Source organism: Oncorhynchus mykiss, chromosome 27, assembly GCF_013265735.2.
Source record: "Oncorhynchus mykiss isolate Arlee chromosome 27, USDA_OmykA_1.1, whole genome shotgun sequence".
Classification (NCBI taxonomy): Eukaryota; Metazoa; Chordata; class Actinopteri; order Salmoniformes; family Salmonidae; genus Oncorhynchus; species Oncorhynchus mykiss.
In genome coordinates this window covers 12,802,367-12,814,494 of record NC_048591.1, presented here as the reverse complement: position 1 = coordinate 12,814,494, position 12,128 = coordinate 12,802,367, and the positions used below count along the sequence as shown (strand labels likewise).

The following is a 12,128-nucleotide window of genomic DNA, read 5'->3' as shown; positions in this document are numbered from 1 at the left end:
CATAGACGGAACACTGCTTCACACGAGACACTGGGAGATGAATTCACCTTTCAGCACGTCAACCACCTACAACACAAATCTACACCTTAGTTGCTTACCAAGAGTTTAAAATTTGGATGTAAAATTTTGAAAATAGTGGTCAAATATCACACAACACAGGTGTGGAAAGCTCTTAAGAGACTCACCCAAAAAGACTCACAGCTGTAATCTCTGCCAAAGATGTTTCCAACATGTATTTCCTGAAGGGGGTGAATACTTATCTAATCAAGGCAGTTTTATTTAATTCATTTATATTTATTTTTTGCATTTCATCCACTTTGACAGAATTGTGTAGACAAAAGTACAATAAAATAATTTAATCCCACTATGAAATACAATATATTTTGGGATTGAATTGGCCAAAACAATTATATTGTTACCACAAATGCAATGAGGCATTTAAATAGCAGTCAGTAAAAACAATGTCAATAATTAACTTGTTTTAATGAAATCAAGTCAGATTATGGCAAATAAAGGGATTTTGTACACAATAACAGATAACTGACAGAACGCACACAAGTCCAACTCTTGACACGTGGTTTTAAACGTTACTATGTCATTAATCGCTTTGCAAATTCACTCAGGCATCCACCCCTTCTAACGAGGGTATTAATCTTGGTTTGATGAGAGCGAAAGACAAGATTACCAACTGGGAGGGAGACAGGAGGGCACCCTTCTGAAGTCTAACATTCTCAACTGATGTTGACAGATCCAGATGATTTAAATATCCTGCCAATGAACTCATTTGACCTCAAAATGCATTAGACTGAATCTGTATAACTGACTGAATCTGTATAACACTACCTGGGTTGGGCTGGTTTGTGTTGTATATAGATGTGTGAAAATATTAAGGCCTGGCAAATGTTACAAGTTGTGGGGATTTCAACATTTTCCAACAGATTTAAAAAGGTGTCAAATCCATCAGACAAAAAAAATGCTGAGTTGATTGATGACAATTGATGGGGCAAACAGTAGCTCTCTGGCTGGCTGCCACTCAGTGGTGGGTGCCTCTGTGTTGTTCGTGACGTCAGTCTTGAACAGTTCCATAGGTTGGTTTGGTCTCTAGGTGATCTCCCTGAAGGCCCTCTTCTCAACATACTTCACCTTGTGTCTCCTCTTGAACCTGTGGGAGGAGGCGGAGCACACAATCAAACACTGTCCATTCTAAAGCACGTCAACGGCTTCACATCAAATCAAGACTATATTCTCTTGTATAATAAAAAAAGGAGATGTGGAGGGAAAGCAGCATAGCGCGTTGCCCTCAGTTCCCAGGAGGCTGTTTACACAACAGCTCCCCGAGTTCCATGACTGTCTTCACATTTCTGAGGAAATACTGTAATCGCGAGGATGGGATGATCACTGGACACAGTCAGGCTCAAGCTGACTGAACCAACAGAGGGGGTGCACTACAACACAGTTACCCAGCTGACGTTGATAAACAACCAAAAATAACTACTGATTTTCTGGTTCATTAAGAAAGTCAAACATGTGTTTGAGTCAGATCATTCCCATTTCAAGCTCAGCTTTCTACAAAGTTATTTCACAATATTTAGGCAAGATAACTGGCTAACGCATTGATCCTGCTTTGTCGTATAACTCTCTGGAAATAAACAAAAACAAATCTAGAAAGTTCCACTATGAAAGTTACGGACACACTAGGTATATGACATCACATTTCAATATCCATTATAGGCAAATATATTTCTGACATGAGATGCTGTTTGTTTTTAAAGGGAGAATAACTTACTTGGCTCGTTCTCTGGGCTCAATCATGTTCCTCTTCTGCATACTCTTGAAGCGGTCCTTGAGGACACTGCCCTCTGGCTGCAGGACACATAATTACATGTTAGTAAACCCATATAGATGAGTGCTCTGATGAAGGACCTTGCGCCAAAACAGGGGTCAGTCAACGTGAGACGTTATTGAAGGGAATTACGTTGCTATCCTGAAACTTTTCAGCATTTCAGTTCCACATACACTATCGTTCAAATGTTTGCGGTCACTTTGAAATGTCCTTGTTTTTGAAACAAAAGCACATTTTTTGTCCATTAAAATAACATTAAATTGATCAGAAATAGTTTAGACATTGTTAATGACTGTTGTAGCTGGAAATGGCAGATGTTTTATGGAATATCTACATAGGCCCATTATCAATAACCATCACTCCTTTGTTCCAACGGCACGTTGTGTAAGCCTTTTAAAATTAGAAACTTTGATTAGCTAATTGATTAGAAAACACTTTTGCAATGACGTTAGCACAGCTGAAAACTGTTGTTCTGATTAAATAAGCAATAAAACGGGCCTTCTTCAGACTAGTTGAGTATCTGGAGCATCAGCATTTGTGGGTTCGAATACAGGCTCAAAATGGCCAGAAACAAAGACCTTTCTTCGGAAACTCATCAGTTTATTCTTGTTCTGAGAAATTAAGGCTATTCCATGAGAGAAATTGCCAAGAAACTGAAGTTCTCGTACAACGCTGTGTACTACTCCCTTCACAGAACAGCGCAAACTGTTCAGGCCAACAGTTTTCAGCTGTGTTAACATAATTGCAAAAGGATTTTCTAATGACCTATTAGCCTTTTAAAATGATACACTTGGATTAGCTAACACAATGTGCCATTGGAACACAGGAGTGATGGTTGCTGATAATGGGCCTCTGTACGCCTATGTAGATATTCCTTTTAAAAAATAAAAGCTGTTTCAAGCTACAATAATAATTTACAACATTAACAATGTCTACACTGTATTTCTGATCAATTTTATGTTATTTAATGGACAAAAAAAGAAAAGGGCTTTTGTTTAAAAAACAAGGACATTTCTAAGCGACCCCAAACTTTTGAACGGTAGTGAACATGGACATGGGTTCAAAGGTCAGCTGAGTATGATTGTATTGTAGAATGTGAGTGGGATACAGTCAGTCAAACCTTGAGTGTCCGCAGGGATCCAGGAATCTCGTCACTTAGCTGGACCTCTAGATCCTGAGCCTGGAACCTGGGGAGATATGTGGGGGACAAGTTCAGACAGTATGGAGACAATAGACAAAACAGAAGCACAGACAACTCACACTTAGGGGAAAGCAGCACTATAGAAATAAGGCTAAATTATTTGGTTTGGAATGGGGGTATAGGCTCTTCTGGAGCCCATTGTTACAGAAATGTCTAGGACTACTTACAGTTCATACTATGATGCAATTTACTTGATCAGTTGCATCTCACTCTAGGTATAACATTTTAATAAATAACCAAGATAGCAGATAACAGTGGCAGCCCTGTGGAGGTACTGACCTGAGTCTGCCAAGACGTCGAGGCATGGACTTCTCTGCCTCCTGGTTGGCCTTGCGCTGGGCCACCCTCTCTCTTGTCTGCTGCTCCCCCCTCTTCAGGGTCGCCTGGATGGAGCGGAGCTGGAATAGCTGCTGCTTCTTGTCAGTGAACACCCTCGCTGCCTGCTTCTGTTGCGACTGCACAGCGAGAGAGACACTGTCGGTCAGATCCTAAGCTAGCACATGGAGGGGAAAGACTAGGGCACGTTAGGGGGGAAAAGGCTTTGTAGTCTTGCGTACCTTTATCTTGTCGGCTCTCTCTCGCCTCCTTTCTTTCTCTGTCTTTTTCTCCTGCTGCAAGCCGCCACGAATAGAAACATCCTCTTCCTCCTCATCTTCATCTTCCTCCTCTTCCACTAGCCCTTCCACTAGCTCCTGGAAGACTGTCTCCTGCAGAGAAACAGTGAGGAAGGTCAGGCAAAATTGAGCTGGACAGACCACATACAGGTCTGAATTGTGAAACGATGAACAGTTGAGCGGCGGGGGGAGGGGTGTACTGATGTTGTACCTCAGTGGCGGTATCGTCTCGGTTGACAGCCAGCTGTCTCTCTATTCTCAGCTCCGCTCTCTCCCGCTTCACCTCCACCTCATGGGCCTCTAGTAACAAGGCCTGAGAGAAAGGTCAGCACTTCAATACATCAACCACAGCATTACTCAACATGAAAAGACAGATCCCCACACACACCAAGCGAGCAGAAACATTGATGAACGAACTAGAGGTCGACCGATTAATCGAAATGGCCGACTTCAAGGTTTCATAACAATCAGCAATCTGTATTTTTTTTCCACCTTTATTTAACTAGGCAAGTCAGTTAAGAACACATTCTTAATTTCAATGACGGCCTAGGAACGGTGGGTTAACAGCCCTGTTCAGGTGCATAACGACAGATTTTTTATCTTGTCAGCTCGGGGATTCGTTTTTACAACCTTCCGGTTACTAGTCCAACGCTCTAACAACCTGTCTTACATTGCACTCCACGAGGAGCCTGCATGGCAGGCTGACTACATGTTACGCAAGGTAAGTCAAGGTAAGTTGCTAGCTAGCATTAAACCTATCTTGTAAAAAACAATCTTAACATAATAACTAGTTAACTACACATGGTTGATGATATTACTAGTTTATCTAGCGTGTCCTGCGTTGCATATAATCGATGCTGTGCCTGTTAAACTTTTTTGGGATAGGGGGCAGCATTTGGAATTTTAGATGAAAAGCCTGCTCAAAGCCTGCTACTCAGGACCAGAAGCTAGGACATGCATATAATTGGTAGATTTGGATAGAAAACATTAAAGTTTCCAAAACTGTTAAAATAAAGTCTGAGTATAACAGAACTGAAATGGCAGGGGAAAACCTGAGGAAAATCCATCCAGGAAGTGCTATTATTTTGAAATGGGTGTTTTTCCATTGAAAGCCTATCCACCATTTAAAGGGATAGGACCCAGATTCCATTCCCTATGGCTTCCACTAGCTGTGAACATTCTTTAGACATTGTGTCAGGCCTTATTCTGAAAAATGAGGGAGAATGAGCCGTTTCAATGAGAGGCCAGTGGAATTTCCCCAACTTTTTTGGTGCGCAATCTCGAGAGCACGCCTTTCTTGTTTTTCTTTTATATTGACGACGCTATTGTCTGGTTGAAATATTATTGATTATTTAGACTAAAAACAACCTGAGGATTGATTATAAACATCGTTTGACATGTTTCTACGAACTTTCTGGATACTATTTGTAATGTGTCTGTCTCTTGTGACCACATTTGAGCCACTGAACAAAACGCGCCAACAAAATGAAGGTTTTTGGATATAAAGAGTGACTATCGAACAAAACTAACATTTGTGTAACTGGGAGTATTGTGAGTGCAACCATACGAAGATCAAAGGTAAGTGATTCATTTTATTGCTATTTCTGACTTTCGTGACTAATCTACTTGGCTGCTAACTGTTTGTAATGTTTTGTGTGCTGAGCGCTGTCCTCAGAGAATCGCATGGTTTGCTTTCGCCGTAAAGCCTTTTTGAAATCTGACACGATGGCTGGATTAACAACAAATTAAGCTTTATTTTGATGTATTGCACTTGTGATTTCATGAAAGTTAAATATTTATAGTAATTTAATTTGAATTTGGCGCTCTGCACTTTCCCTGGAAGTTGTCGAGGTGGGACACTAGCGTCCACTGATCCATAAGAAGTTAATTTCTCATCGAATCACAGCCTACTTCGCCAAACAGGGGATGATTTAACAAGCCATTCGCGAAAAAAAGCACTCTAAAACTGTTTGAATATAACAGTCTGAGTATAACAGAACTCATATGGCATGGCAAGCGAAAACCTGAGAAGAATCCAACCAGGAAGTGGGACATTGAGGTTTGTAGTTTTTCAAAGCTTGGCCTACCGAATACACATTGAGATATGGATGAGGTTGCACTTCCTAGGGCTTCCACTAGATGTCCACGGTCTTTAGAAATTGGTTTGAGGATTCTACTATAAAGGAGGGGCTCAGGAGACCTCTTCGAGTCAGTGGTCTGGCAGAGAGCCTTGGTCTCATGATGCGCGCTCCCGACAGAGTTACTTCTCGTTCCAGTGCTTTTCTGAAGACAAAGGAATTCTCCGGTTGGAACATTATTGATGTTTTATGTTAAAAACATCCTAAAGATTGATTCTATACATCGTTTGACATGTTTCTAAAAGGACTGTAACGGAACTTTGGGTTTTTGTCTGGACGAAATGCTCGCGCCTCATGAAGATGGATTACTGGGCTGAACATGTAGCTATTTGGACATCGATGATGGAACTTTATGGAACAAATCAGTCATTTATTGTCGAACTGGGATTCCTGGGAGTGCCTTCTGATGAAGATCATCAAAGGTAAGTGAATATTTATGGTGTTGTTTCTAACTTTGTTGATTCCAAAATGGCAGAAAATCCTCTGGCTGTTTTGGGTTCTGAGCGCCGTTCTCAGATTATGCTTTTTCCGTAAAGTTTTTTTAAAATCTGACACAGCGGTTGTATTAAGGAGAAGTCTCTTTAATTCTGTGAATAACACTTGTATCTTTTATCAATGTTTATTATGAGTATTTCAGCAAAATCACCAGATGTTTTGGAATCAAAACATTGCTGCACGTAAGACGCCAATGTAAACTGAGATTTTTGGATATAAATATGCACATTATCGAACAAAACATTGTGTAACATGATGTCCTATGAGTGTCATCTGATGAAGATCAAAGGTTAGTGATTAATTTGATCTATATATTTCTGCTTTTTGTGACTCCTATCTTTGGCTGGAAAAATGGCTGTGTTTTTTCGACTTGGCTATGTGTTGTGCTTTAGCTGTAAAGCATTTTTTAAATCTGACACGATGGGTAGATTAACACGATGTTTATCTTTCATTTGCTGTATTGGACTTGTTGATGTGTGAAAGTTACATATTTAAAAAAATTATTTTTGAATTTCGCACGCTGCCTTTTCGGCGGAATGTTGTCGAGGGGTTAAAATCAATACACAAGTATATATTTTTAAACCTGCATATTGAGTTAATATTGCCTGCTAACATGAATTTCTTATAACTAGGGAAATTGTGTCACTTCTCTTGCGTGCATATGCAGCAGTTTGGGCCACCTGGCTCGTTGCGAACTGTGTGAAGTCCATTTATTCCTAACAAAGACCGTAATTAATTTGCCAGAATTGTACATAATTATGACATAACATTTTTGGGGTGTACAATGTAACAGCAATATTTAGACTTAGGGATGCCATCCGTTAGATAAAATACGGAACGGTTCCGTATTTCACTGAAAGAATAAACGTTTTGCTAAATTATAGTTTCCGGATTCTACCATATTAATGACCAAAGGCTCATATTTCTGTGTGTTTTTAAGTCTGAGGCTCGTAAGCATTAATTCAAACAGCACTTTTGTGTGTTTGCCAGCAGCTCTTCGCTGTGCTTCAAGCATTGAGCTGTTATTGACTTCAAGCCTATCAACTCCCGAGATTAGGCTGGTGTAACCGATGTGAAATGGCTAGCTAGTTAGCAGGGTACGCGCTAATAGCGTTTCAAACGTCACTCCCTCTGAGACTTGGAGTAGTTGTTCCCCTTGCTCTGCAAGGGCCGCGGCTTTTGTGGAGCGATGGGTAACGATGCTTCGAGGGTGGCTGTTGTCGATGTGTTCCTGGTTCGAGCCCTGGTAGGGGCGAGGAGAAGGACGGAAGCTATACTGTTTCCCTGGCAATACTAAAGTGCCTATAAGAACTTCCAATAGTCAAAGGTATATGAAATACAAATGGTATAGAGAGAAATAGTCCTATAATTCCTACAACCTTCTTACCTGGGAATATTGAAGACTCATGTTAAAAGGAACCATATGTTCTCATGTTCTAAGCAAGGAACTTAAACGTTAGCTTTCTTACATGGCACATATTGCACTTTTACTTTCTTCTCCAACACTGTTTTTGCCTTACTTAAACCAAATTGAATATGTTTCATAATTTATTTGAGGCTAAATTGATTTTATTGATGTATTATATTAAGTTAAAATAAGTGTTCATTCAGTATTGTTGTAATTGTCATTATTACAAATAAATCAATTTAAAAAATGTATCGTCTGATTAATCGTATCGGCTTTTTTTGGTCCTCCAATAATTGGTATCGGTATTCAAAAATCAATCGGTCGACCTCTAGAACGAACCAGGATTGAAGGTTTGCGTTTTAATCACTGTTGTTAAGTGTAGTAAGTTACCTGATGGGAGAAGAAGTCTGGGTTGTAGGAGCCTCCGGGGGCTATGACCTCCACTGCCGGGAGAACAGAGGGCTTTGAGTTGAGCTTCTCTGGTCGCTAAGAGTGAACAAGACCGTGTTAAAAACCTCATGGTCAGACACTAAATATACAAACACTCCCATTGGCCTAAGTATCCCTCTTCACTATGCAGTACATACAATACTGAGAAACTATAAACTTTCAGGCAGTGACAATGCAGTATTCTTCTCACCTTCACACGCTTCTTCCCTGTTTGCTCAAGGTAGTAAGGATCAGCTGTCTCTTTGGCTGCAATATGTAGAAAAGATGGTCACAAACACTGACAAAAGAACTCCAGGATTTATTTTGAAATAATTTAGCATTTTTGAATAGTCAAACTTACCATCACCTCCCCACAGATCATAATAGGGTCTGTCTGGGAAGTTGTTGGCCGCCGTTTTTGATTTTGACGCTGTAATTGCCGGTCTGCGGTTCAAGAGCCGTTTCTGTCTCCGTGGTAACACACCCATGGCCGCCAATTTCGCTGCATTCTCTGCAATGCGGCGGAGTTTCTTTGCATTCGGTTGCTGGTGGGCCAAAATACTGGGGGACAGAGGGAACTGAATTTTAAGTAGTGTCCCCAAGAAAAGGAAGAATTCAGTGCACAATCACAGTTTATTATGAAAATAAGGAATAAACTAACCTAAGTACACTTGTGTACTTTCAAAATATAGCCTTGCTGCATGGCTTCAGTTTATAAAGTGGAGGCATATCTGGGTCGTATTAGTTTGTGCAAACAGTAGGAAAACCTTTCTCAACAGAAAACAAAAGTAAGTTCAGGTAGTCCCTCCGAGTTTCATTTCTAGTACATACGACCCTGGAAAGGGGAAGCAGAACAGCATGTTGCCCTCAGTTCCCAGAAGACTGTTCACACAACAGCTCCCTGAGTTCCATGATTGTCTTCACATTCCAGAGGAAATACTGTGAGCGCAAGGATGGGTTCATCACAGGACATGGTGCCATGCACAACTTGACTGACCCATCTCCAGGTAAGGGGCAGGATGCCGGGGGTGAGAGGGCCATGGTCAGGGTCAGAAACTCACTCTTTAGGTGGAGGGACGAGGGAGTCATGCTGCAGGATTAGGTCTATCCTCAAGGGCCGCGACTTTGACTTCTTCCCCTTCTTTCCCTCTTGGACTTCTGGCATCCGACACAGAAAACACAAACATCAGTGATTTGACACTCTAAACATTTACAAAACTGAAGCAGAAAATGTATTTATTATAAACAGTGGTATCACTTACCTGGCTGGACATATTTTCTCTGCTCTCCAATGTCCACAAAGAACAGGCTATCATCTGGCTTCTCAGATATCAGTCCTCTGTCGAAAAAAAAGAAGAGGTTTAGACAAGTAAATGAATAACTTCATATTTTGAAGCAAATAAAATGTGGGTATACAGCATGTGTTAAACTGTAAATAAGAGCATAAATGTTAGCTAGCTAAGTACATAAAAGCAGCCGAATCATAAATGAGTAAACCGGTCAAGAAACAATTCAGTTTAGGTGTAATTGCTCAAGTCTGGGTGATTAGCCTGTACTTTAAAGTACTACTTAAGTAGTTTTCCCAGGTATCTGTACTTTACTATTTATATTTTTGCCAACTTTTACTTTACTACATTCCTTAAGAACTTCTCTAGGGTAGGGGCACTATTTTCACCTCCGGATGAAAAGCGTGCCCAAAGTAAACTGCCTGCTACTCGGGCACAGAAGCTAAGATACGCATACAATTAGTAGATTTTGATAGAAACTTCAGTGTTTTCTAAAACTGTTTGAATGATGTCTGTGAGTATAACAGAACTCATATGGCAGGCAAAAACCAGAGGAAAAAAATATAACCAGGAAGTGGGAAATCTGAGGTTTGTAGTTTAAGTCATTGCCTATTGAATATACAGTGTCTGTGGGGTCATATTGCACTTCATAAGACTTCCACTAGATGTCAACAGTCTTTAGAACCTTGTTTGAGGCTTCTACTATGAAGGGGGAGAGAAAGAGAGCTGTTTCAACCAGGTATCTGGCATGAGCTGATCATGCATGTGCAACCTGCGTTCCATTGCATTTCAAAAGACAAAGTAATTCTCCGGTTGGAACATTATTGAAGATTTATGTTAAAAACATCCTAAAGATCGATTCTATACATCGTTTGACATGTTTCTACGAACGTTTTTACTTTTCGTCTGGATCTAGTGCTGGGCTAAACACGAGAACAAAAAGGAGGTATTTGGACATAAATGATGGACTTTATTGAACAAAACAAACATTTGTGGAACTGGGATTCCTGGGAGTGCATTCTGATGAAGATCAAAGGTAAGTGAATATTTATAATGCTATTTCTGACTTCTGTTGACTCCACAGCATGGCGGGTTTCTGTATGGCTTGTTTTTGTGCCTGAGCGCTGTACTCAGATTATTGCATGGTGTGCTTTTTCCGAAATCTGACACAGCGGTTGCATTAAGGAGAAGTGGATCTAAAATTCCATGCATAACTTGTTTCTTTGAACAATGTTTATTATGAGTTTCTGTAAATTGATGTGGCTCTCTGCAAAATCACTGGATGTTTTGGAACTACTGAACATAACACCAAATGTAAACTGACATTTTTGGATATAAATATGAACTTTATCTAACAAAACATACATGTATTGTGTAACAAAGTTCTATGAGTGTCATCTGATGAAGACCGTCAAAGGTTAGTGACTAATTTTCTTTCTGCTTTTTGTGACTCCTCTTTGGCTGAAGAAATGGCAGTTTTTTTCTGTGACTAGGTGCTGATCTAACAATCGTTTGGTGTGCCTTAGTCATAAGTATTTTTGAAATCGGACACTGTAGCTGGATTTACAAGTTTATCTTTAAAATGGTGTAAAATACTTGCATGTTTGAGGAAATTTAATTATGGGATTTCTGTTTTGAATTTGGCGCCCTGCAATTTCACTGGCTGTGGGCGAGGTGGGCTGCTACAGTCCCACATATCCCAGAGTAAAAAGGAAATAATGTACTTTTTTACTCCATACAAGGTACACGTTACATTTTGACAGGAAACGTGTCCAATTCACACACTTATACCAAGAGAACATCCCTGCTGTATCTGATCTGGCACGCACTAAACAAACGCTTCGTTTGTAAATGGTGTCCCCCAAAAAAATATGCCGTCTGGTTTGCTTAATCTAAGGCATTTGAAATGTATACTTCTACTTTTGATACTTAAATAAATTTGAGCAATCCCATTTACTTTTGATACTAAGTATATTTAAAACCAAATACTTTCGGACTTTTACTCAAGTGGTATTTTACTGGGTGACTTTACACCACTGATTATAGCTAGAAATGTAAGTCGGAAATTGTAAAAAAAATATATAAAAAAATAGCATAGCTAGCTAGAATAAACAACCCAACGTGTATATTAGCATTGCTAGCTAGCAAAGTGGTGTTTCCATTTTTTCCAAGTGGACTTGGATTGATTGACATGCAAAACTAGCTAGCGTAATCAGTGGTTTGATAATGTCGCAATACCTGCTAAATACTCGTTTATTGGTACAGTAAGTAATACACCTAGCTAGATAGCAACTGTAGCTAGCTAGAATGCAAGCAGGTATTGGCTAACACATGCTGCTCACCCTGTAGCCCTTTCCTGAAGTCTCACGTCATCCAAAAACTCTTCAACATCTTGAATATCACTGTGTTTGTTCCAATTCTTTTTCTTATTCTTATTCACACGCTTTCTCTGGCCACTGTTCAAGTCATCTGAACCGGCCGATGATTTAAAAGAAATGAATCCTGGCTGCGCTGCTGCCACGCGTTTCAGTCTCTTGACCGCCGCCATGCTGGATCATCTGGGAGACGATGCGATGACGTCTGTTCTTCCTCTGTTGAGGTTCAGCACGAGTTGATGGGCCCCTATGTCCACCTTGAGGAGGACTTGTGTAAAAAAAACAAATGTAAAACCCTGGAAATAAGATATTTGTAGGCCCCAAATGTATACATTGATA

At 40.2% G+C, this 12,128-nt stretch overlaps 1 protein-coding gene across 1 annotated transcript; it reads right to left on the bottom strand.

Moving 5' to 3' along the window:
• Window positions 1-457: 457 nt before the first annotated feature.
• Window positions 458-12,054, bottom strand: nop53 (NOP53 ribosome biogenesis factor). Its single transcript, XM_021587642.2, has 12 exons — window positions 11,757-12,054; window positions 9,391-9,467; window positions 9,190-9,286; window positions 8,490-8,689; window positions 8,340-8,395; window positions 8,090-8,185; window positions 3,870-3,971; window positions 3,602-3,751; window positions 3,324-3,499; window positions 2,964-3,030; window positions 1,787-1,863; window positions 458-1,162 (listed from the first exon to the last, which is right to left on the bottom strand). Exons 1-12 carry the CDS (start codon window positions 11,960-11,962, stop codon window positions 1,102-1,104), a joined length of 1,365 nt encoding a protein of 454 aa, XP_021443317.2. The 5' UTR covers window positions 11,963-12,054; the 3' UTR covers window positions 458-1,101.
• Between the last annotated feature and the right edge of the window lie 74 nt (window positions 12,055-12,128).